Source organism: Schistocerca nitens, chromosome 1, assembly GCF_023898315.1.
Source record: "Schistocerca nitens isolate TAMUIC-IGC-003100 chromosome 1, iqSchNite1.1, whole genome shotgun sequence".
In the NCBI taxonomy this organism is placed as follows: Eukaryota; Metazoa; Arthropoda; class Insecta; order Orthoptera; family Acrididae; genus Schistocerca; species Schistocerca nitens.
This window is the reverse complement of record NC_064614.1, coordinates 403209882-403237254: the sequence shown is the minus strand read 5'-3', so window position 1 is coordinate 403237254 and position 27373 is coordinate 403209882. Positions and strand designations below refer to the sequence as shown.

The window sequence follows — 27373 nt, the reverse complement described above, 5'->3', positions numbered from 1 at the left end:
TGCAACGAGCGTCAGTATGTGTGTACGTGCACGGCAGCCATCAGAACGCAGCATTAGCAGAATTACGCAGGCGCGGGCCGTGTGTGGCACGGTTGCATTAGCCAACTCATTGAGAACAAACACTCCGCCGCGTAACCGGCGGATTCAGCAGCGGTCTGCACTATTTAAGGGCATCAGAGGTGGGCGTCGGCATTCGGTTCGACCGATTGGGCGTTCGGTCGCTGTCACGTCGTCGACGTCAGTGACGCTGTCCCCGAGGACCGGCCGGCGGGGGGCGTTGCCCGCTGCTGCACCGGCGACTCCCGGCGTCGTCATGAGCCGCAGCGTCTGCAGGAGGCGTGCTGGGCCGGGCCTCGTACTGCTAACCTCCTACCACCTGCACAGCCGCTGACCAAGCGCGGCGTCGCCTTCTCCAGACTGTGTGCATCAGCACGTCTCCACCATGACACGAGTGGTGGGGCTGAGCTACCGGAAAATGTATTGGAAGAACCAAAATAGGAATATTGCTAAAAACAGCCACCTTCTTCTACCCAGCCACGCCCTACAACCCCGACCACGTCACCTGCTCCGGTCATCCTATTACACGCTGAAGGGACATTAGAAGGGAAAAATACAAGGGGCAGACCAGATCACGGAGGATGCCAACTACACCACCTACAGGAAGGCCGAAGACAGAAATGCATGGCGAACTGCTGCTAACCAACCTGATGATTGGAGACCTAAGAAGAGGAAGAACTACGAAATAACACCCAGCTGTTAATTTTTAGTAGTTGCAGCCAGAAACGCAATTAGCTAAGATTATACCGAACTAAGCTTTCAGAGACATGTTGTCTCAGCGGACATACAGTGTGACATAGTGTCATTATACGTTATTAAGGTCCCAATTTCAAAATCCTGTAAAAAAAAGAAACGCTGTCAGAAGGGTGTAAAATTTAAAGAAGGGGAAAACGTTTTGGAAATAAAAGATAACGAAAATTTTACCACGGGAGTGCACTGTGAGCGGCAGAGTATACAGAATAAAAGACGCGGGGTACAAGACTGTCCTCACTTTGCATGTGATTGTGAGACGCTCGGCATGATTGTCTCAATGCAGGATCGCATTCTGCTGGAAACGCTCTTTACAAGAACGGTGACTACGCAGTAGCTCCGCAGCAGCTGCAGACACTCAGGGGTATGAAAAAAGACGTTGGCCCGATGTCCGCCAAGGTTCTGGAGAAAACGATCACGAAATTCGAAAAGACAGTTCCTTTTGAAGTGCAGTGTGGCAATGGGAGCAAACCGATCGGTCCGACGTCAGTAAAATAAGTGGCGAAAACATTGCAAGACGGGTCGAACGGTGGTGTGCAAACATGCAGTGCACGGGGAACTGCCCGAACTTTGGACCTGCCTGTGAGCATGGTACATAACATTCTGCGAAATATGCTGCATTGCTATCCATACAAAATTACCCGTGTTTAGAAGCTGCTTCATGCTGACCAGCCAGTATGACAGACGTTTGCTCTATAATTTCGTGCATACATGCAAATGGACAACGAATGGCCTTGGAGAGAAGCCTATTTCCATGTCAATACAAAGAACCCCAGAACATGTGCAACGGAAAATACGCTCACACATCAGCCAGTACCGCTTCGTTCTGCAAAGCTACTCTGGAGTGCAGGATGACGGCATCGCTTATAACAGGGCCATATTTTTTAGTGGAGATTGGTCCTGTGGATCCTATTACCGTCACTGGTTAACGCTACGAGAGTCTTCGGTCCACCAACGTCATTCCAACTCTTCAACAGCGTGAATGTGTGGGTAGAATAATTTTTACACAAGACGGCATTCCTCCACACATTACACAGCCAGTGAAGCAGCTTCTCCAGAGGCATTTTGGAAATGCTAGCATTAACAGCTGTCATATTCCTACACCCTGCTGCTCCAGATCACCTGATCTTAATCTGTGTGACGTCTGGCTGTCGGGTTATCTGAAAGATGCTATGTTCAGTGCTTCGATTACAAACGTAATTGAACTGAAGGCACAGATTGCGGAACGCATTCTGACGTGATCACTTAGACATTTCGATCTGTTGTCGAACATACTGTTTTTCGATTTCAACTTGTGCTAGGAAACAGTGGACAGCATACTTAACACGTCCTGCGTCAGTCTGACGACAGCTAGAAGGGTTGTTTTTTAAGTAAGGGCCGTTTTTATTTTTAAAAAAAGATACAAATACTTTTGTAAAAAAACTTTTATTTTCTGATTCTACACACTTTTACCTATTTTTCTACATAGTAGCCTTGTTTATTTAAGCACTTGTCATACCGTACAACTAAGTTTTTAATTCCCTCTTCAAAGAATTCGGTCGCCTGCTCCGACAGCCAAGAGTTCACGGCCGCTTTCACTTCATCGTCGTCATTGAAGCGCTGCCCGCCAAGATGGAGTTTCAGGTACCGGAAAAGGTGAAAATCGCTAGGAGCAAGGTCGGGGCTGTATGGTGCATGGTCCAAAACTTCCCAGCCAAAAGAATCAATCAAATCCCGAGTCTTTTGAGAGGTGTGAGGCCTAGCGTTATCGTGCACGAGCAAAACTCATTTTGTCAGCATGCCACGCCTTTTGTTTTGAATTGCTCTGCGAAGCTTCTTTATTAGAGTTGCACAGTAGGCATCTGAGTTGATTGTCGTTCCTCGTGGCATAAAGTCCACTAGCAAAACACTGCGCCGGTCCCAGAACACAGTTGCCATAATCTTACGCTTTGACAGCGTCTGTTTGGCTTTGACCTTGACGGGTGAGGTTGTGTGTCGCCATTCCATCGATTGTCGCTTGCTTTCGGGAGTGATATGGGATACCCATGTTTCATCTCCAGTGACAATTTGACTCAACATGTCATCCCCTTCTTCCTCGTAACGAATCAAAAAGTCCAATGAAGTGGCAAATCTCTGCCCTTTGTGGTCCTCTGTGAGGAGTCTGGGTACCCACCGTGAACACAGTTTCTTAAAGTTTAGGTTTTCAGACACAATTTTGTACAAAACCGATCTTGAAACTAGTGGAAATTCCAAAGAAAGAGTGGAAATTGTGAATCTTCTGTCCTCACGAATCTTTGTTTCGACTGCAGCCACCAAATCATCAGTGATCACAGAGGGCCGGCCTGAGCGTTCTTCGTCATGGACGTTTTGACGGCCATTTTTAAACTCTCTAACCCATTGACGCACTTTACCTTCACTAATTGCATTCAAGCCACAAACTTCTGTTAACTGACGATGAATTTCTGCAGCTGACAGGCTTCTCGCGGTCAAAAAACGTATCACTGACCGTATCTCACACCTGGCGGGCGATTCAATAATCGTAAACAATATAAAGTAGCACAGCGATGCGTACACGTCAGCTACAGAGCTGCAACTTGCATCAGTGTGAACGGGAAGGATGTCGGCAAGTGGCGCGGTGGCTTGTTGCGGCGTCCGCGCGACCTACGGGACTATACGCGCGAACGGCCCTTACTTAAAAAACAACCATCGTAAAAACCAATTTCAATGCTGCTTTTTATGCTGTTTTAGACCTCAGGAAAGTTAAAAATCGATGTAGGTGTTGCTTTATATTCAGTTTTTTGGCCTAAGGGCTATTAAAAACCAACTTTTAACATCCATTGTGGTAAAACCCTGCCTGAATAACAGTACCAGAACTGTTGAATGCCAAATTTGTGCGGTCATGCACGTTACACAGTACCTTTAGTTTAATGTGCAATTCACACTATAGTGTTGTATTGCGATTCATTTTACTGTATGGCTCTTACGGCGCCATCCAGTGGGAAAATTTTCGTTAGGTTTTTTTTTTTTTTTTAATTTGTCGCCATTCTGAGCAGTAGTTCTTTTTCTTACAGCGCTATGAAACTGAAATTTTTATCATAATCACCCTGTATTCAGACTGGATCATCTTAAACATGCATCCCTTTTATTTCGTGAACCGTTCAAGACATATAAATGAAGTTCTCGGTAAATAATGGGTCGCAGTGTTGTACATTATTTTGTTGGAAGCAGGATGTTGAAGCAAATATTCCTTCTTCTGAAGGACTTTTTGTGGCTTCAGATAGCTCTTATCAATACACTAAGCAGATTAAGAAGGATGTAGGTTGCAGTAGGTACTGGGAGATGAAGAAGCTTGCACAGGATAGAGTAGCATGGAGAGCTGCATCAAACCAGTCTCAGAACTGAAGGCCACAACAACAACAACAACAACAACAGATAGCTCTTGAAACGACGAGTACAGTGATGTAACGGCTGTTAACGTCGATCTTGAAATGTCCCCTCAAAAGCCGGCCAGTGTGTCCGAGCGGTTCTAGGCGCTTCAATCTGGAACCGCGCGACCGCTACGGTCGCAGGTTAGAATCCTGCCTCGGGCATGGATGTGTGTGATGTCCTTAGGTTAGTTAGGTTTAAGTAGTTCTAAGTTCTATGGGACTGATGGCCTCAGATGTTAAGTGCCATAGTGCTCAGAGCCATTTCAACCATTTGTCTCCTCAAAATAGCCGAGAAATGTACTACAATTGTCATGCAAGATCGGCTGAAATCATCTACTGCTGTGCAAACACCGCATGTGAGGCTTTCAAGCTCGTCTCCGTCGTATCAAACTATTCGACTTTTCACTTGTTCCCACAAAACTGTACACTTAAAAGTTAATATGTACACACATTAAAAACAGTTCTCTTAAATTCCTTCTCAGAGACTAGAAGTTAGCATATAGTAGTTCCATTGACGAAGGTCAAACAAGAAAACTCCGATTCGTATATCATGTACACGCAACAGCAAAAAACGTGAGCCACCCCTGAATTCCACCGTGTAGGCCGCAGCTGACTGTATGCGACCAACATAGCATAGCTGTGCCGCAGCTCCTCTAAACCCTCTGCAGTACAGTCATTTGACTATACACGATGAGTAAAACAAGAGACTTAAAGAACACTGCTCTTTATGGCAGTCAGTCCAGATGTGAACTAACACCACGATACAACAAATATTAGAAAACATATTATTAGAAATGAGATAGTCTCTAACGCTTGTAAATGAAACTTCATTACAATAGGTTTTATCACACTCAATAATATGATGGGTCGTCGTCTGTGATCCAAATTTGAACCCACTGTTAACCAAACAAAGCTTGTGTATCTGATAGAGACTCAACTAGGCATAATGAAACGTAAAATGTCGAAGTGTTCACTAGTATCAGCTAACAAGGCCAAATGTCCGAACCTGGAAATAAATAACAACGCGTTTAGCACTACACGGGGAGCCCCACGAAACTTATGTTGCCCCCGAGAAGTAACAATGAAAGTTACGTAATAAAGTGCAATGCAAAAGTGTGAAGCGCAATAAGCAAAGTTGTGATGGACATGGACTAGAGCCCAGTACCTGTGTGAAGTGTTAAATAAGCACTGCTGCGCCACGAATAAGTACAGGCGTGGATTTGGGGAATTCTTGTAAATTTCGCGCAGCTATGGCTAGAAGGCAGTAGTTAAGGGACCGACTGACACATCGGATGGCAGGCGTGGGCGATGTCGGTATTTTGCAAACGATTCTGCGAGGTAGTTTTATGACACCGCTCGCAGGCTAGAAGGCACGGCCCGCCGGGCACTGTATACAAAAGGTCAAATAATCAGGGCAGCACAGGGCACCGATGTACTGTGAAGAACCCATACGTTGCAGCTACAGCAGCACCTAGTGACCTGGGTGTAGGGGCCGAAGCGGGCTGAGGAGAGCTGACGCTATCAAATAGCATTCCACTTGTCCCCTCCAGAGGAACTACGTCAGAGGCATAGGGAAAATAGGTATCAATAAGCGAGCCCGAAGGCTAAAAGCAGGCAGTCATGTCACCAATTTGGCCGTGTTTAGAACCAGAGAGAGAGACGATTGTTTAAGTTGCAAGCAAACCACAACGACCTTTTGGTAATGGATATCGGTGGCCAACAGGTCCGCTGAAACTACCCCCAACCTCTGCTGCACGGACGCGTCATTGCTGCGGCGGGGCACGTCGCACCTTGGAGCTACACCGGCGCGAGGAGCGAGAGGGCTGTTAGCCTCCATTCTCTGGGTGCCATCGTCCGCGGACTGCAAGCTGCCGTCCGCAGGGGCAGGCCCGGAGCACGAACTCACAGCCTCCCGGATGCAGCGCTGTCTACGGGCACTGAACGAGCTGCCGTGGCCGGTCGGGCAGTGCTGCTAAGGTTCACTACAACGACGGCAGTCGGCTGCTTCCCTTCGGCGCTCTACATGGAGTCCACGAGTCGCGCTTGAGAGAACCCTCAGCCGTGTCCGAACCACGGGCTCAGGTAACGCCCACTTAGCCACGGTGCTAGTAGGATCACCACGTCCGCAAGGCTGAGCATTGGGAGCAGACGATGCAGATTCCGGCGTTCGCGTTGGCGATGAGCCACGCACGCTGCGCGGCGCAATCGCCGAGTTCAGCACAGGGCCGGCTGTGTACCTTCGATATAATAAAGCCAATGATACACTTGCCTGTTTTTCTCTGCATGCTTCGGCGTGAGTCCCAAACCATACCTCTCAATCGTTGTGACATATTACAGCCCTTAACTTTAGGGGTTGTAACAGCATAATCAGATAGTAGTAGTAATAGTAGCAGTAGGTATTCTGCGTTACGGCAGGTCTTGTCATGGTTTAAGCCTCTTCCACTTTTGTCTGTCCATAGTCAGTCTTTTCATTTCTGAAAATTTGCCTCCTTTGATACTGTCCAGCATTTGATGTATTCTTTTCCCTCCCCAAACAATGTCCAATTAAAGTTCCGTTTTCTCTTTCTGATGACTTTCAGCAGGTTTCTTTCTTCTCCAACTATTCTTACTTCTCCAACTATTCTTACTTCTTCATTCCTTACTCGGTCTTCCCATTTCACTTTTTCCATTCTTCCCCACATCAACATCTCTAGTGCCTCCAATCTTCTTTCGTCTTCCTTCCTCAATGTCCAGGTCTCCGCACCATACAGTGCTACGCTCCAGATGTAACATTTGGCAAGTGTTTTCTGCAGATTTTTGTTTAGTGGCCCGCAAAGTAATTGCTGTTTCCTCTTGTATCCTTCTTTTGCCATTGCAATTGTTTTCCTAATTTCTGTTGAGCAATACACGTCATCCATCACTACACTTCCCAAGTAATTGAAGTTATTCACTTGCTTTATTACCTCTCCCCCTATTTTCATACAGCATTTTCTCCCTGTTCCTCCAGTTACCATGCTTTTCGTTTTCTTCTTATTAATCTTTATTCCATATTCTTCTAATTTTGTGTTTAGGTTATCTAACATTTGTTCCATCTCTCCTGCACCCCCTGCCGTCACAACCATGTCGTCTGCAAATCTTATACACTCCACTCTTCGTCCTCCTATACACACTCCTCTCCTTCCATCAAAACTTCAATTAATTTCCTCCAGATAGAAATTGAACAGTGTTGGTGATAAACGACAACCTTGTCTTACCCCTCTTCCCAGTTCAATTTCTTCACTCATTACATCTGCTATTCTTACTTTTGCTCTCTGGTTCAAATATAAATTTCTAATTCGCCATCTATCCCTCCATTCAACTCCATGTTTCCTTAGGATTACCATCAGTTTGTCCCACCTGACACAGTCAAAATCCTTCTCACGATCAATGAACACAACATACACCTTCCTTTTCTTCTCCATGTACCTCTCCCCTATCACTCTCAGTAGCCCAATGGCGTCTCTAGTTCCCATTCCTCGCCTGAAACCAAATTTTTCATCTCCTATTACGAAATTCAACTTTCCATGTAGTCTTCTGTTGAGCGTCCTCAGCAAGACTTTGCCTGTATGCGATATCAGGCTCATTGTTCTATGTTCCTCACACTTTTTGCTGTTCTTTTTTTTCTGTAGGATGATACTTTCTGTAAAGTCCTTTGGCCATTTTCTTGTCATGTATATTTGATTACACAATTCAATCAACTCCCTTTTCCCTTCTTTCTCCAATGACTTTAACAGTTCCGCAGGAATCTCATCAATTCCCATTGCCTTTCCATTTTTCATCTCCTTCATAGGTGCTTCAATCTCACTCGTTAGTACTGCATTTCCTTTGTCATCATCTGCAACTTTATCTTCTTCTTCTATCCCAAGCTCTTCTTCACATGGTCGGCTGTCTGCTGTGTACAGCCCTACAATCAGATGTCAGATATTAAATATGTTCACCAATAGCGTGGTACTGGAACCTGGAACGACGATACGAATGATTTTTGCCTGGGAGTGATCCGAATGCAGCAGCTTTCGCTGTTGTCTTATAGCTACAAATAGACATGAAATATTTATTGTTTCTTCACCAGTAACGAGATGTACACATGTTCGGCTAGGGGTAACGCAACGAATAGTTCTATGCTGCCCGCACATATCGTCGTTGTCGACCCAACACGCAACTGTCAAATTCTCCTTAGTTTTTTTATTTCCTGGAATGACAGAGAATGTTCTTGTGAGATCGACTAGATACATTCATGGTATACCTATCAAAGATTCTGAATGAATTCCAGTTTGGTGTGACATCGACTTATCAAGTATGTGTTTGCAGACTGGGTAGATTACTAATCTCGTTGTGTACATTGCAAACTATCTCTATCAGCCATCACAAGGGTAATGAGAAGACGATGAGCGCAGCATTTGGTCGTTTGCTCCATGAAAATTTCGATGCACTGTAAAGAGATAGTGGTAGTAGCTCTCAGTGCCAAACTGATGCGAGAGTAACATTTTACCTCCTTTGTGACAGAGCTACAAAGATGTACATAGAACTCTGAACGACATCTTTAGAAATTTTGCCATCGCAAGACGTCTCACTACGTTCAGTAACAAGTAGATCTAGAGGTAAGAAACATAAAATACTGTAGAACTGCTTCTGAAAATATACAAACTGTCAATTCTACCGTATCACTGAATACTCTGTTAACTGTTTTTCATTCAGCAACAACTCCAACAGCCACATTTTCGTATTTATGTTGGAGTCTGATAAAGTTACTGGAGACACTATTTCTATTAGTGTAGCGCATATTAATAGCGTTTCCCCTTAGGTTACTGAACAAAATGGACACAAATATCAGAGAACCAATCAACAATATATTCCATCTCGTTATCGAAAACCGTCTGATGATGCACAGGTAGCTTTCTATCCCATACAAGTAGCGACTTGTCGATTCTGAGTTAAGCCACGTTTAAAGCGCAATCATCAAAGCAAAACAAACAGAAACAAACAAAAGGAAACAAAAACTAACTTTCTTGGTGGTTGATCGATAGGGGCGAGAAAGGAAACGCAGGTGGGTGCCAAATTAGAATACATGCAGTAGGCGTGTTTGCCAAAGTAGCTTCTTGGTGCTGTCTTCCAGGTCGCGTTTGTTACTCTGCAATTGCTCTCATCTGCTGGCAACAGATGTCAGCTGCGAAGGACACATTCCTGTGGAGCACTTTGCAACACAAAACACCTTCTTCGTCCCATCAGAAGTATATCAATAACAATACATTTTGTGGGTGTTACAGGCCTTCGTTTGAGATACTGTTTGTTATGACTTACCCAATGTTTTCTCCTTATGAAGTTACCGTATAGTACTTCAAATCGCCATCAGACCGGACTGATTTAGGTTTACGGTGACCTCCTTAAATCTATTATGGGAAATGCCAGGATCAAGGGCACAGACGACATCGTTTCCTATCCCTCCCAGGTCGAGATCCTGCTTCGCGTCTATACATGTCTCCGATGAGATGTAATACAGCAATCGTCCTTCCTTTCTTTTAACCTCAGTATGACTACTGCAGGCAAGTATCGCACAAATGTTAATTGGTCATCGCAATTGCCGGTTATCGGATACACTGTCACTGACCATAGTAGTAAATCGCGGAAACGTCCTTCATCAATGCCTGTTTGTCTTCCAGAATGTGGTGATTAATTTATCTGAAAACCATCTTACCAGCAACGATAAAACTTGACTTTCTCGATAGCAAAAAAAAATGGTTCAAATGGCTCTGAGCACTATGGGACTCAACTGCTGAGGTCATTAGTCCCCTAGAACTTAGAACTAGTTAAACCTAACTAACCTAAGGACATCACAAACATCCATGCCCGAGGCAGGATTCGAACCTGTGACCGTAGCGGTCTTGCGGTTCCAGACTGCAGCGCCTTTAACCGCACGGCCACTTCGGCCGGCTTCTCGATAGCACTTACTCCATACAGGGAGCAGGTGTTTCGAATTGCCTCCACTGCTTTCACCCTTTTATTAAACACAGACAGAACATAATATCACAAATGTTAGACTTTGTTCTGGTTTAGACTCTGTTTCTGCATAAGTGACGGTCTTCATAACGTCAAAAATGAGAAATATTCAGGCTGTCATGGCACGAGCTATACTTCAAACTTCAACAAAATAGTTAAATACGCTTATAGCGACATGCCAAATAAAATCGCCACGGAGCATGATGAAATGTAGCACTATATCATGCGCAACATTACATGTTATACTTTCTTTCGAGCGCAGTAATGTCCGCTGGAGATCATAGGCTCTAAGCCCAATGTGTCGCAATCACTTGGGCAGACGTCGGTCTGTATCAAGTGGCCACTGGTTGATGGTGCTGAAAATGGTCTTACCATGACAGATACCCACGAGCCTTTCACAAACATGTTTCCATAACAGCGTTGTGTTACTGGCTGATTAGAAAATGAGCGTAACTGTCTCTGACCTTCTGTCAGCCTGATGTTCCTGGCAGACCGATGGATTATGGGTCACTTCCGTTTGTATTTGTGAGGCACCCCCCACGAAGGGACCACGGCAGTCTGTCCGCGGCGAGCGTCTGAAGTGGTAAGATCTCCGGCTAGGCGAGTCTCTGTTAAGTCCGTAGGACAATGGATTTCTTAAGTTCAGCCTAACTGGAAATTTAATCACCTTTATTTCAGGTTTTAGATCTAAAATCAACGCAGTGTAATTCGAATGTGAAGTTCAGAATATCTTCCAGTGGTTGCTTTGTCACTACTTTGTGAGTAAAGTGGAACCACATGTTGATGATCCGTAACTCTAACTAAGATCATCAATCTTAAATGCGAATGTGCGTGAGATTATAACGTCTCGTCTTGACAATATTTTCAATATAGCAACTTTTCTTTATGTTCAACCCACGTGGGGTGTACTTTGTGAGACCAGTACCACGTGCTTAAATTGTTTGACCCATCAGGTTAATAGTAAGACGTTAGTAACCAGTTCGAGGTTTTTCTTTTGTAAATTGCTTTTCGGTCTAATTAATTTTAATTATCAAAATTATTGTGGAGTTACACTCTTTGTGTAAACCAAGTTGACCACGTGAAGCATGTGGTGTAATCATCAAAGTAGCCCTCAGTTATTCTTTTCGGGGAAATTTCACAGAGAGTTAGTATGAATTTAGTGTACCAGTGTGTGGTAATTACATGACGGACAGGATTGCGCTACGAACGTAACTTCTTTGGCTCAAAATTGAATCGGTTGGTAGTGGTTAATTTCCTCTTGCATATGTTTCAACGTTCTACGTTTGTTATTTTATGAATGCAGTGTTGTATGCAGTCTCCCAATCTTGGCTCCATATTTGATGTGTTCTGTAAGATTACAAACTCACATTTTCACAATCCTAAATAAGGCACCAGTTTAGTTATGAATCAAGTTTAATATGCTGAGATATCAATGATCAATGTTAAAATATATTTCCAAATATAAACTGATTTATTTCTTTTTATTTAAATTCTCTTATATATATATGTCGATTCGCTACTGACTGGAACAGAGTTTGATTAGTTTTGGCCGCCGGAGGCAGAAGTTGCTGCTCGCAGGAACTCTGTCTATAGTAAGCTTTCTTTCACTAGTAATGTTATTTTAGTAAGATCATAGGACGTTCATTTGTTATTTTAGGTGACCTGGAGAATTTGACTGGACTGGGATTCGAGCTCCGATTCCAATTTTTCTCTGTATTTGAACCTTCGATGTGATATTGTCCCATTATTTCGTTGTTTTCTCATGATGCCAAAACTCCTCTAGGTCTTTATGAACGTTGTGATCCTAACTAGTAGTGAAAGAGAATTTCATAGTTGACACCTCTTCGTGTGGGGTCAACATCAGTATCGTGTGGGATTGGGGTCCCAGGCAGCACATTGTGTATAGTCAAACAACTGTGACCCACAATTTTTCCACATTTAGAGGACCTGCGACACAGCTACGTTATGTTGGTTGCATTCAGCAGTGGCCCAATTTTGCTGTTGTCAGGTGTACATTACGACCTAACTACTACTAGCTGATTGAATATCCATCGAAGTTTTGGCTGATCGTAAGTTGTTGGAAATACATCAAAAGCGGTAACTAGCTAAACTATCTCTCTGATGACTCAGTTTATACAAATCCTAATTTTATAAAACGACAACCCATCTACAAATAGATACCTATAGTCAATATCAGAGAATAGTTTACATTTTGCATGTTATACTTTACGTAGTTCATAGGAACTTATATAACTTTCACCCTCTAACTCATATTTACCGGTGTGTAAGCACACTTGATTTAAATTTTCATTAAAATCTGCAAGAACAATTTCTGGGGCAATGCCAAAAGAAACTGTAAATGCCTTACAATGCTTCAAAAGGAAAAAAAATACATATTTCACCATATGTTCCATACAGTTCCGAAGTTTTTAGTCACAACAGTAACTAATGGTCTTATGCTTTTCGAGTTTTCGAAATGTTATAAATTATACTACAAGCTTTCATCCATGTCTCCCTTTATCTCAAGGATAACTCGGATGAAACAAGCTTCATCACATAAGCAAAGTAATACATCAATAAATGTAAAATACAGGACAGTTGCAGAACACAGGTAATAATACAGACACCAATCATCAACGTTTCACCTAAATAATTTCGTGCATTTATTATTGAAGACATGGTAGGCAAGATTCCGAAAACAATTTCAGCAAATTTTCAGCATTCAGAATGATATACAAACACTCCTCTTTCAAATCAAATGAAAAATGAGTAAATAAAGGATGACGGTTAACAGTATGACATGTTAACACAGGTAGCGCTAAATAATGCTCGTCAGCCAGTCTACTAACTACCTCTCTTGTGGCTTTAATTCTATGTGAAAATCTGAATACTCCCAGAATTTACAATTTCTTCTTACCCTAACATATACCCACATCAATCTGTAGTAAGATGAATGACGACAGATATACAACTGTCCACATAAAGTACATTTAGTTACATATGTCTGCATTGGTTATATCTTGGAACCCCACAAACTAGAAACACTTATAACTTTCAATTTACTGATCAAATATAAACAGTAGCGCTTATTAGTTGTGTATCCACCAAATCTGCACATGAAATACTGCATTTTAGGCAGGATCTTACAAACTATGCTATACTGTCTGATTATGTCTTCAAATATTACCTGCTCACGTCGTTCCAGTTCCTTCTGGTGTTCACTCCTAAGAGCTGCGAGCTTTGCTTCGCATTCTGCTTCCATTTCTTGACGCAGTGCGGCCTCAGATGACCCACTATCTGTAAAAGTACATATGAGTCATTTTCACTGACCGAGCAGTACACGTCTTTTTAGACATTCAGAAATGAAATGTGGTCTAAAACATTAATTAGATACGTTTCTAATGTAATATTGGCCAGAAGGAACGACGTGGCTTACGGTTTTTGCGTGAGAACGAGGACTTTGTCTTACCAGACGACAAAGGAAATGACACTGATTCTGAACACTGACGACTTCCACCTGAAGGAGCTAAATTTATTCGAAGACGACGCGTACCGGAAGCTCAGTCGCGATCCGACATAGGCCATAGTCAGGAAGACAGGAAAGTTATGAAAAGACTGTGGTTTAGCAGACGAATTAATGCCTCGTGTCGACAGACCTCCCAGGCTTCACTGATTTCCGAAATATATGTAAGGAAAATGTCCCTCTTAGGCCCTTTGTTAGTACAATCAGTTCGCCCACCTACAGACTGGCAAAACATCTTGTAGGAGTAGAATGAGATTTTCATTCTGCAGTGGAGTGTGCGTTGATATGAAACTTCCTGACAGATTAAAATTATGTGCCGGACCGAGACTCGAACTCGTCATCTTGCCTTTCGCGGGCAAGTGCTCTACCACCTTTTTTTTTTTTAAATGTTGATCGTTGTCTTTGGTCGTTGCGGACGTCACATGACAGCCGTTCAAGTTGATCCTTCCACTCAGTTTTTTTTTTATTATTATTATTACAGAGGCCAACCAGCTCTGTGACCGAACACGCCGAGCTACCGTGTCGGCGCTGCGTCAACTATAGCTGAGCAGCCGGCCGCCCGGGAGTGTGTCCCGGGGGCCCGCGCACCTGAGCTACCCAAGCACGACTCACGCCCCGTCCTCACAGCTTTAATTCCGCCAGTACCTCGTCTCCTACCTTCCAAACTTCACAGGAGCTCTCCTGCGAACCTTGGACTTTGCCACAGCCAGGGGGATGTTTCCAGAATGAAATTTTCAGTCTGCAGCCGAGTGTGCGCTGATATGAAACTTCCTGGCAGATTAAAACTGTGTACCAGAGTGGACTAGCTGATATATACATATCAGTTGGTGTGTTGGCATCACTATCAGTGATGCAAACTAGGCGTTCCAGCATGCAACGTTTCCCTCACACCACTTGTCCCCACCCCACTGCCTGTGTGCTAGGGTAAGTCTGATGAAAAAAGTCAGGGAATCTTCTCTTCCTTCCCACTCCTCTCATGACATTTCAATTGTGTAATATGTATAGTGCGTAAAATCAAAGTTCATTCAACACGTTTTTACCCAAACAGTTCTGCATTTCCTCATTGTCGTAGGTCTACAGATTTACAATAATCTTACAAAATAATGTACAAACTATTTAAAAGATAACACAATTAAATCTGAAAAGGTTACGACTTGAAAACCAAAAAACCAATGTAAAATGAAAACACAAATACAACATAAGATATTTTATATTTCACGAAGTTATATATATATATATATATATATATATATATATATATATATATATATATATATATATATATGTGTGTGTGTGTGTGTGTAAAATTTAAAATTAGGATATATTTATCTAAGAAACACTTAATAAACAACCCATGTGACAAGTGCCACTGAAGCACACACGTAATGGGCATACATAAAGCAATATAGAGATATTTCTGTCTTTTTTGACAAATATGTCTTTGGAATACCAGTTCATCATATATAACTCATTTTGATGTTGCTGTGCAACAGTCATATATATTTTTTAAAGAAACACACCGTCATTTAACTATTTTATTGCTTACTTGAGCACAGACAAGGTTTCGGCCTTTATGTCATTTTCAAGTATTTGGTTTTATGTCTTTAACATATATCGCAAGACGCTTAACAAGTTACTAAGCTCAAAGTGAGCCATAAATTAAGAAAAATATTAGCTCCGTACGAAATGCCAGACGTAAAATCATCATCTTGTAACAGATCGGCAAATAATCGTGCAACCTCGTCATATTTAGCACAATCAGGCTTACACAGATAAATAAAAGATGAGCACAAGACCTTAACACGTCTTAAAAAGTTTTACTATCATAGCAGAGTATTGTCAAATGATCTTTCACAGAACGCAAAGACATTCTGGTCGTATGAAAGGCTGTTAGTGGCAACAAAGCTAGTGTCCAGTCCCTAGCGAATGAGACAGGAACTGAAACTGAGGGTACCAAAGCAAAAACTGAAATGCTTAATTCCGTTTTCAAATGTTCCTTTACAAAGGAAAACGCAGAAGAATTGCCCCAATGTAATACTCATACCCTGAAAAGATGACTGAAATCAATATTAGTGTCAGTGGTGTTGAGATCCTTAAAATTGAATGAAACTCCAGGACCCAATGGAATCCCTATCAGATTCTATACTGAATTTGCGGCTGAGTTGGCCCGTCTTCTGGCTACAATTTATCGTAGATCCCTCAAACAAAAACCCATGCCCAGCTCTTGGAAAAAAGCACAGATCACACATGTCAACAGAGCGAGATGGCGCAGTGGTTAGCACACTGGTCTCGCATTCGGAATGACGACGGTTCAATCCCGCGTCCGACCATCCTGATTTAGGTTTTCCGTGATTTCCCTAAATCGCTCCAGGCAAATGCCGCGATGGTTCCTTCGAAAGGGCACGGCCGACTTCCTTCCTTAATCCGATGAGATCGATGACCTCGCTGTTTGGTCTCCACCCCTCCCCCAAACAACCCAACCCACACATGTCTACAAGAAGGGTAGTAGAAGCGATCCACAAAACTACCGTCAAATATCCTTGATATCGATTTGTTGTAAAATCTTAGAACATTCTGAGCTCAAACATAACGGGGTATCTTGAACAAAATGACGTCTTCAGTGCCAATCCGCATCAGTCATGTGAAACCCAACTCGCACTTTTCTCACATGACATACTGAAAGCTTAGGATCAAAGCAGTGTGATACATGCAGTATTTCTTGATTTCAGAAAAGCATTAGATCAGTACCACACTTACTCTTACTGACAAACGTGCGATAATATAAGGTATCAAGTGAAATTTCTACTGGATTGAGGACTTTTTGGTAGGGAGGACGCAAAATGTTATCTTGGGTGGCGAGTCATCGTCACATGTAGAAGTAACTCCGAGTGTGTCCCAGGGAAGTGTGTTGGGACCCTTACTGTTGATTTTGTATATTAATGACTTGCAGATAATATTAATAGTAAAATCAGGCTTTCTGCAGATAATGCAGTTATCTATAATCAAGTACTGTCTGAAAGAAGCTGCACAAAAATTCAGTCAAATGTTCATAAGATTTAAAAGTGGTGCAGAGATTGGCAACTTACTTTAAATGTTCAGAAATGAAAAATTTTGCACTTCACAAAACGAAGAAAAAGTAATATCATATGACTATAATATCAGTGAGTCACTGTTGGAATAGGCCAACTCATACAAATCCCTGGATGTAAAGGCGGGTCCACACAGAGCACGCCGTGCTGCGCCGCGCTGCTGCATCCCGCGCACAGCTGTAACAGAGGGGAGTGCGCCGTCCGCGACCCGCCGCGCCGCTCCGGGGCGCGCACTGTGTTCCAGTTGGAGCGCGGGCACGGTCTGAAGATGGAGCGAGCCGAAGCCCCGTCTAAACTGAGCGCGCGCAAACGCGCCACTTCCTTTGATGTACCGACAACGGCCGGGAAACTGCGCGGCGCGGTTCGCCGTCCACACTGAGCGCGCAGAGCCGCGCAAGGCCGTTTTGCGCAGCGCGGCGCGCTCAGTTGTGGACCCGCCTTAACGCTTTGTAGGGATGTGAAATGGAATGATCACAAAGGTACGGTCATGGGTAAAGCAAGTGGTAAACTTCGGTTTATTGGTACAATACTGGGCAAGTACAATTAGCTCTACAAAAGAGACTGCTTATAAATCACTCATGTGATGGGATCTCGAATATTGCTCATGTTTGTGGGACCCATACCAATTAGAACTAACAGGAAATATTGAACATATACAGAGAAGTGCTGCATGAATGGTCACAGGTTTGTGTAATGCGAGGGAGAGTGTCACAGAGGTACTGAAGGCTCTTGAAGAGAGGCGTAAACTATCCCGAGAAAGTCTATTAACAAATATTACGAAACAATAATAATAATTAATAAAGTTTCAAGAACCGGCTTTAAATGATGACTCTAGCAATATACTACAATCCCCCACTTATCACTCATATTGGGGTCGTGTGGATAAGATTAGAAAAATCTCTGCACGCTCAGAGGCATTCAGTCAGTCTCCCGGCCCTCCTTACGCGAATGGAATGGAAAGAAATCCTAGTGAATAGTACAATGGCACATACCCTCTGTAATGTACGTCACGGCGGTTTGCAGAGTGTAAGTGTTGCTGTAGATGTAGATACTGGAAGCCTTCAGTCACATTACTTCATCGTCAGCCAGAGATTCCCAAATCAGATATTGGACTGTAAGCCACACCCACGATCATATATAGACTCAGATCACAATTTGGTAATAATGAAGAGTAAGCTGAAATTTAAGAGACTAGTCAGAAAGAATAAATGCGCAAAGAAGTGGAATACGGAAGCACTAAGAAATGAACACATATGCTGTAAGTTCTCTGAGCCTGTAGATAATGCGATAATGAATAGCTCAGTAGGCAGTTCAGTCGAAGAGAAATGAGTATCCCAAAACAGAGGAATCACGGAGGGCAGAAGGAAAAACTTACATGCAAGGAAGGTAACTGTGAAGAAACCATGCGTAACGGAAGAAATAATCCGTTTGATCTACAAAAGGAGGAATTACAAAACTGTTCAGCGAAATTCCGCGGTACAGAAATACAAGGCACCTAGGAATGAAATCCCCCCGCCCTGAACCATGGACCTTGCCGTTGGTGGGGAGGCTTGCGTGCCTCAGCGATACAGATAGCCGTACCGTAGGTGCAACCACAAGGGAGGGGTATCTGTTGAGAGACCAGACAAACGTGTGGTTCCTGAAGAGGGGCAGCAGCCTTTTCAGTAGTTGCAGAGGAAACAGTCAGGATGATTGACTGATCTGGCCTTGTAACACTAACCAAAACGGCCTTGCTGTTCACGGCTGAAAGCAAGGGGAAACTACGTCCGTAATTTTTCCCGAGGGCATGCAGCTTTACTGTATGGATAAATGATGATGGCGTCCTCTTGGGTAAAATATTCCGGAGGTAAAATAGTCCCCCATTCGGATCTCCGGGCGGGGACTACTCAAGAGGATATCGTTATCAGGAGAAAGAAAACTGGCGTTCTACAGATCGGAGCGTGGAATGTCAGATCCCTAAATCGGGGAGGTAGGTTAGAAAATTTAAAAAGGGAAATTGATAGGTTAAAGTTAGATATAGTGGGAATTAGTGAAGTTCGGTGGCAGGAGGAACAAGACTTCTGGTCAGGTGAATACATCGTTATAAACACAAAATCAAATAGGGGTAATGCAGGAGTAGGTTTAATAATGAATAGGAAAATAGGAATGCGGGTAAGCTACTACAAACAGCATAGTGAACGCATTTTTGTGGCCAAGATAGATACGAAGCCCACGCCTACCACAGTAGTACAAGTTTATATGCCTACTAGCTCTGCAGATGACGAAGAAATTGAATAAATGTATGATGAAATAAAAGAAATTATTCAGATAATGAAGGGAGACGAAAATTTAATAGTCATGGGTGACTGGAATTCGTCAGTAGGAAAAGGGAGAGAAGGAAACGTAGTAGGTGAAAATGGATTGGGGGTAAGAAACTAAAGAGGAAGCCGCCTGGTAGAATTTTGCACAGAGCACAACTTAATCATAGCTAACACTTGGTTCAAGAATCATAAAAGAAGATTGTATACATGGAAGAAGCTTGGAGATACTAAAAGGTATCAGATAGACTATATAATGGTAAGACAGAGATTTAGGAACCAGGTTTTAAATTGTAAGACATTTCCAGGGGCAGATGTGGACTCTGACCACAATCTATTGGTTATGAACTGCAGATTAAAACTGAAGAAACTGCAAAAAGGTGGGAATTTAAGGAGATGGGACCTGGATAAACTGACTAAACCTGAGGTTGTACAGAGTTTCAGGGAGAGCACAAGGGAACAATTGACAAGAAGGGGGGAAGGAAATACAGCAGAAGAAGAATGGGTAGCTTTGAGGGATGAAGTAGTGAAGGCAGCAGAGGATCAAGTAGGTAAAAAGACGAGGTCTAGTAGAAATCCCTGGGTAGCAGAAGAAATATTGAATTTAACTGATGAAAGGAGGAAATATAAAAATGCAGTATATGAAGCAGGCAAAAAGGAATATAAACGCCTCAAAAATGAAATAGACAGGAAGTGCAAAATGGCTAAGCAGGGATGGCTAGAGGACAAATGTAAGGATGTAGAGGCTTATCTCACTAGGGGTAAGATAGATACTGCCTACAGGAAAATTAAAGAGGCCTTTGGAGGAAAGAGAACCACTTGTATGAATATCAAGAGGTCAGATGGAAACCCAGTTCTAAGCAAAGATGGGAAAGCAGAAAGGTGGAAGGAGTATATAGAGGGTCTATACAAGGGCAATGAACTCGATGACAACGTTATGGAAATGGAAGAGGATGTAGATGAAGATGAAATGGGAGATACGATACTGCGTGAAGAGTTTGACAGAGCACTGAGAGACCTGAGTCGAAACAAGGCCCCGGGAGTAGACAACATTCCATTAGAACTACTGATGGCCTTGGGAGAGCCAGTCATGACAAAACTCTACCATCTGGTGAGCAAGATGTATGAGACAGGCGAAATACCCACAGACTTCAAGAAGAATATAATAATTCCAATCCCAAAGAAAGCAGGTGTTGACAGATGGGAAAATTACCGAACTATCAGTTTAATAAGTCACAGCTGCAAAATACTAACGTGAATTCTTTACAGACGAATGGAAAAACTGGTAGAAGCCGACCTCAGGGAAGATCAGTTTGGATTCCGTAGAAATATCGGAACACGTGAGGCAATACGGGCCCTACGACTTATCTTAGAAGCTAGATTGAGGAAAGGCAAACCTACTTTTCTAGAATTTGTAGACTTAGAGAAAGCTTTTGACAATGTTGACTGGAATACTCTCTTTCAAATTCTGAAGGTGGCAGGGGTAAAATACAGGGAGCGAAAAGCTATTTACAGTTTGTACAGAAACCAGATGGCAGTTATAAAGAGTCGAGGGACATCAAAGGGAAGCAGTGGTTGGGAAGGAAGTGAGACAGGGTTGTAGCCTCTCCCCGATGTTATTCAATCTCTATATTGAGCAAGCAGTGAAGGAAACAAAAGACAAATTTGGAGTAGGTAATAAAATCCATGGAGAAGAAATAAAAACTTTGAGGTTTGCTGATGACATTGTAATTATGCCAGAAACAGCAAAGGACTTGGAAGAGCAGTTGAACGGAATGGATAGTGTCTTGAAAGGAGGATATAAGATGAACATCAACAAAAGCAAAACGAGGATAATGGAATGTAGTCGAATTAAGTCAGGTGATGCTGAGGGAATTAGATTAGGAAATGAGACAATTAAAGTAGTAAAGGAGTTTTGCTATTTGGGGAGCAAAATAACTGATGATGGTCGAAGTAGAGAGGATATAAAATGTAGACTGGCAATGGCAAGGAAGGCATTTCCGAAGAAGAGAAATTTGTTAACATTGAGTATAGGTTTAAGTGTCAGGAAGTCATTTCTGAAAGTATTTGTATGGAGTGTAGACATGTATGGAAGTGAAACATGGACGATAAATAGTTTGGACAAGAAGAGAATAGAAGCTTTTGAAATGTGGTGCTACAGAAGAATGCTGAAGATTAGATGGGTAGATCACATAACTAATGAGGAAGTATTGAATAGGACTGGGGAGAAGAGGAGTTCGTGCCACAGCTTGACTAGAAGAAGGGAACGGTTGGTAGGACATGTTCTGAGGCATCAAGGGATCACCAGTTCAGTATTGTAGGGCAGCGTGGAGGGTAAAAATTGTAGAGGGAGACCAAGAGATGAATACACCAAGCAGATTCAGAAGGATGTAGGTTGCAGTAGGTACTGGGAGATAAAGAAGCTTGCACAGGATAGAGTAGCATGGAGAGCTGCATCAAACCAGTCTCAGGACTGAAGACCACAACAACAACAACAGGAATGAAATAAATAGGAAGTGCAGAGAACCTAAGGGTACATGGAAAATGTGAAGAGAAAAATCATAACAACATTCAGTGAAATTAAAAGCAAGTACAGTAACATTAAGAGTGCAATGGGAAATGCAGTGTTATCAGCAGAGGAAAGGTGGAAACAGTACATTGAGGGCCTTTATGATTTGATGGGTTGACGTAACAGCTGTCGATAGGGAAGAGATGGGAAATCCAGTATTAGAATCAAAATTTAGAAGAGCTTTGGAAGACTCAGAATCAAATAATGCTGTAGGGATGCATATTTTTCCATCAGAATTTGTGAAACCATTGGGGGAAGTGCCAACAAAACGATTTCTCACGTTAGTGTGCAGAATGTATGAGACTGGCGATATACCATCAGATTTTCGTAGAAACATCATCCAACGATTCTCAAGATTGCAAGAGTCAACAAGTAACGAGAATTATCGCACCCTCTGCTTAACAACTTATGCATCCACATTACTGACAAGTATAATAAATAGAACGGAAAAAATTGAGGATCTGTTAGATGACGATCAGTTTGGCTTTAAGAAAGAGAGAGGCACCAGAGAGACATTTCTGACATTGTGGTTGATAATCGAAGCAGGACTGAAGAAAAATCGAGATGCGTTCATAGGAAATGTCGAACTGGAGAAAGTGTTCAGTAATGAAAATGATAAAAATAAGTGTAAGCTATAGGGAGACAGGGGTAATACACAATATGTACAAGAACAAAGAGGGAACAATATGAGTGGATGACCAACAACGAACTGCACGAATGAAAAAGGATGAGAGACAGGGATGTATCTTTCTCCCCTACCGTTCAATATACACGTCGAAGAAACAACGATGGAAATAAGAGAAGGTTCAAGAGTGGGATTAAAATTCAAGGCGAAAGGACACCAATGTTCAGATTCGCTGATAACATTGCTATCCTCAGGGAAAGTCAAGAAGAATTACAGGATCTGTTGAATCGAATGAACAATCTAATGAGTACAGAATATGGATTGAGAGTTAATCGCAAAAGACGAAAGTAATGAGAAGTAGCAGAAATGAGAACAGCGAGAAACCTAACCTCATAACTGGTGATCATGAAGTAGATGAAATTAAGGAATTCTGCTACATAGGCAGCAAAATAGCCCATGACGTACGAAGCAAGGAGGACATATAAAGCAGAGTTCCACGACAAAAGGGCGTTCCTACCCAAGAGAAGTCTACTAGTATCAAACACAGGTCTTAATTTGAGGAAGAAATTTCTGTGACTGTACGTTTGGAGCACAGTACTGTATGGCAGCGAGACATGGAATGTGGGAAAAACGAGCTGAAGAGAGTAGAAGCATTTGAGATATGGTGCTCTAGAGGAATGTTGAAAATTAGGTAGACTAATAAGGTAAGGAATAAGGAGGTTCTCCATAGAATCGGCGAAGAAAGGAATACATGGAAAACACTTACAAAAAGAAGGAACAGGATGACAGCCCATCTGTCAAGGCGAATAACTTCCATTGTGCTAATGGGATCTGTAGAGGCTAACAACTGTAGAGGAAGACAGAGATTGGGATACATCCAGCAAATAATTTGGGAAGTAGGTTGCAGCTGCTACTCTCAGATGAAAAAACCTGCACAGGAGGGAGTAATCAGAATGCGTTGTAGAAGCGGCAGGACTTTAATGCTAATGGATTTGGATGTAACAAAAAATTATGCTGAAATCAAAGAATAGAAACTCCTGTTTGGATTATCAACAATAAAAGGAAAGAGATAGATTGTTATTCGCCATAAAGATGACACATTGAGTTACAGGCAGGCACAACGAAAGGACTGTTACACATTTAGCTTTTGGTCAAAGCCTTCTTCAGAGAGGGAAACACACTCATTCATTCACAAATATGACTGCCATCTCTGGCAGCTAGGATCAAAATCTGGAGTGGGTGTGGTCGGGAAAGGGAAAGCAGGGTACTGGTGGGGAAAGGGAAGAGTGTGATCTGGCGGAGAGTGCGTGAACTAGAGAAAGCCATGACAAGATTGCCGCCAGGCATTGGTAGGGAGGAACTGGGGTAGGGAAGTGGGCAGAGTGGAAGGGATGGGGAATGGGAAAGGAAAGGAGGAAGGAAGAGGAAAGACAGATGGGTGAATTGCCAGAGGGTGGCACACAAAGGTGGTGAGGGAACGTGAATAGGGAGCACGTGATAGGACAGAGAAAACTGTGGGGTAGAGGGTGTGGGGCAGTAGGTTACATTTGGCTGAAGCTAGGATAATTTTGGGAGCAGTCTTTACGTTTTGCCTGTCTGCAACCCAACATGTAATCTTTACTGTAAGTAGAAATCTATCTTTTTCCTCGTACAAGATTATGATAAGGATTTTTAACTTGTGACTGTCTAACATTTAATTGCGATCTTCTGTGTGCAGTAAAGATGACAACTGGGTAGAAGAGTAATGTTACTGTAAACAAAGATAAAGTTTGGTAACAAAACGCTTTGCTACTGTGACATATAGTAGTACGTACTCCTGTTTACATTATACTTCGGTCACGGGAGGCATGGAAGATGGGGGAGGGGGAGATGTTTTCATTTACTATAAATACTACTGGACAGCTACCACATGTTGTTGTACTTGTTGAAAACATGGCTTTGAAAGTTAGCATTATGTGTTGACTGAAGTCTTTTTCTGGGCGGACATTTGGAAGAAGAAGAGGTAAACGTAATCTTGGAGGAGGAGGAGGAGGAGGAGGAGGAGGAGATTAGTGTTCAACGTCCCGTCGACAACGAGATCATTTAGAGACGGACTAGGGAAGCATGGGGAAGGAAATGGACCGTGCACTTTCAAAGAAACCACACCGGAATTGGTCTGAAGCGAATAAGGGAAATCACGGAAAACCTAAATCAGGTTTGAACCGTCATCCTCTCGAGTGCGAGTCCAATGTGCTAACGACTTCGTCACCTCTCTGTGTCATAATCTTGCAGACACGTTTTAGACTATCTGGCGTGGTGGGTGGATGCGAATCATTGTTGAATGCTAAAGAAACCTGGAAGGGTAAGCAATAAGATCAGTTAATATTTTTATACATTTACATATAGTGGGAAATACACTGCTGGCCATTAAAATTGCTAAACCACGAAGATGACGTGCTACAGACCCGAAATTTAATCCACAGGAAGAAGATATTGTGATATGCAAATGATTAGCTTTTCAGAGCATTCACACAAGGTTGACGCCGGTGGCGACAACTACAACGTGCTGACATGAGGAAAGTTTCCAACCAATTTCTCATACACAAACAGCAGTTGACCGGCGTTGCCTGGTGAAACGTTGTTGTGATGCCTCGTGTGAGGAGGAGAAATGCGTACCATCACGTTTCCGACTTTCATAAAGGTCGGATTGCAGCCTATCGCGATTGCGGTATATCGTATCGCGACATTGTTGCTCGCGTTGGTCGAGTTCCAATGACTGTTAGCAGAATACGGAATCGGTGGGTTCAGGAGGGTAATACGGAACGCCGTGCTGGATCCCAACGGCCTCGTATCACTTGCAGTCGAGATGACAGGCACCTTATCCGCATGGCTGTAACGGATCGTGCAGCCACGTCTCCATCCCTGAGTCAACAGATGGGGACGTTTGCAAGACAACGACCATCTGCACGAACAGTTCGACGTCGTTTGCAGCAGCATTGACTATCAGCTCGGGGACCATGGCTGCGGTTACCCTTGACGCTGCGTCACAGACAGGAGCGCCAGCCATGGTGTACTCAACGACGAACCTGGGTGCACGAATGGCAAAACGCCATTTTTTCGGATGAATCCAGGTTCTGTTTACAGCATCATGATGGTCGCATCCGTGTTTGGCGACATCGCGGTGAACGCACATTGGAAACGTGTATTCGTCATCGCCACACTGGCGTATCACCCGGCGTGTTGGTATGGGGTGCCATCGCTTACACGTCTCGGTCACCTCTTGTTCGCACTGACGACGCTTTGAACAGTGGACGTTGCATTTCAGATGTGTTACGAACCGCGGCTCTACCCTTCATTCGATCCCTGCAAAACCCGACATTTCAGCAGGATAATGCACGACCGCATGTTGCAAGTCCTGTACGGGCCTTTCTGGATACAGAAAATGTTCGACTGCTGCCCTGGCCAGCACATTCTCCAGATATCTCACCAACTGAAAACATCTGGTCAATGGTGGCCGAGCAACTGGCTCGTCACAATACGCCAGTCACTACTCTTGATGAAATGTGGTATCGTGTTGAAGCTGCATGGGCAGCCGTAACTGTAAAGGCCATCAAGCTCTGTTTGACTCAATGCCCAGGCGTTTTAAGGCCATTATTACGGCCTGAGGTGATTGTTCTGGGTACTGATTTCTCAGGATCTATGCACCCAAATTGCGTGAAAATGTAATCACATATCAGTTAGAGTATAATACACTCCTGGAAATTGAAATAAGAACACTGTGAATTCATTATCCCAGGAAGGGGAAACTTTATTGACACATACCCGGGGTCAGATACATCACATGATCACACTGACAGAACCACAGGCACATAGACACAGGCAACAGAGCATGCACAATGTCGGCACTAGTACAGTGTATATCCACCTTTCGCGGCAATGCAGGCTGCTATTCTCCCATGGAGACGATCGTAGAGATGCTGGATGTAGTCCTGTGGAACGGCTTGCCATGCCATTTCCACCTGGCGCCTCAGTTGGACCAGCGTTCGTGCTGGACGTGCAGATCGCGTGAGACGACGCTTCATCCAGTCCCAAACATGTTCAATGGGGGACAGATCCGCAGATCTTGCTGGCCAGGGTAGTTGACTTACACCTTCTAGAGCACGTTGGGTGCACGGGATACATGCAGACGTGCATTGTCCTGTTGGAACAGCAAGTTCCCTTGCTGGTCTAGGAATGGTAGAACGATGGGTTCGATGACGGTTTGGATGTACCGTGCACTATTCAGTGTCCCCTCGACGATCACCAGTGGTGTACGGCCAGTGTAGGAGATCGCTCCCCACACCATGATGCCGGGTGTTGGCCCTGTGTGCCTCGGTCGTATGCAGTCCTGATTGTGGCGCTCACCTGCACGGCGCCAAACACGCATACGACCATCATTAGCACCAAGGCAGAAGCGACTCTCATCGCTGAAGACGACACGCCTCCATTCGTCCCTCCATTCACGCCTGTCGCGACACCACTGGAGGCGGGCTGCACGATGTTGGGGCGTGAGCGGAAGACGGCCTAACGGTGTGCGGGACTGTAGCCCAGCTTCATGGAGACGGTTGCGAATGGTCCTCGCCGATACCCCAGGAGCAACAGTGTCCCTAATTTGCTGGGAAGTGGCGGTGCGGTCCCCTACGGCACTGCGTAGGATCCTACGGTCTTGGCATGCATCCGTGCGTCGCTGCGGTCCGGTCCCAGGTCGACGGGCACGTGCACCTTCCGCCGACCACTGGCGACAACATCGATGTACTGTGGAGACCTCACGCCCCACGTGTTGAGCAATTCGGCGGTACGTCCACCCGGCCTCCCGCATGCCCACTATACGCCCTCGCTCAAAGTCCGTCAACTGCACATACGGTTCACGTCCACGCTGTCGCGGCATGCTACCAGTGTTAAAGACTGCGATGGAGCTCCGTATGCCATGGCAAACTGGCTGACACTGACGGCGGCGGTGCACAAATGCTGCGCAGCTAGCGCCATTCGACGGCCAACACCGCGGTTCCTGGTGTGTTCGCTGTGC

The 27373-nt window shown here is 43.8% G+C and overlaps 1 protein-coding gene across 1 annotated transcript in view; it reads right to left on the bottom strand.

Annotated features, from left to right (window-relative positions):
- LOC126250209 (M protein, serotype 5-like) overlaps positions 1-27373 on the bottom strand; it is a 296377-nt gene that overhangs the window by 14248 nt on the left and 254756 nt on the right. Inside the window, exon 11 of the mRNA XM_049951543.1 lies at positions 13414-13523. Within this exon, the coding sequence (XP_049807500.1) occupies positions 13414-13523 (110 nt within the window). The remainder of the gene's footprint in view (positions 1-13413; positions 13524-27373) is intronic.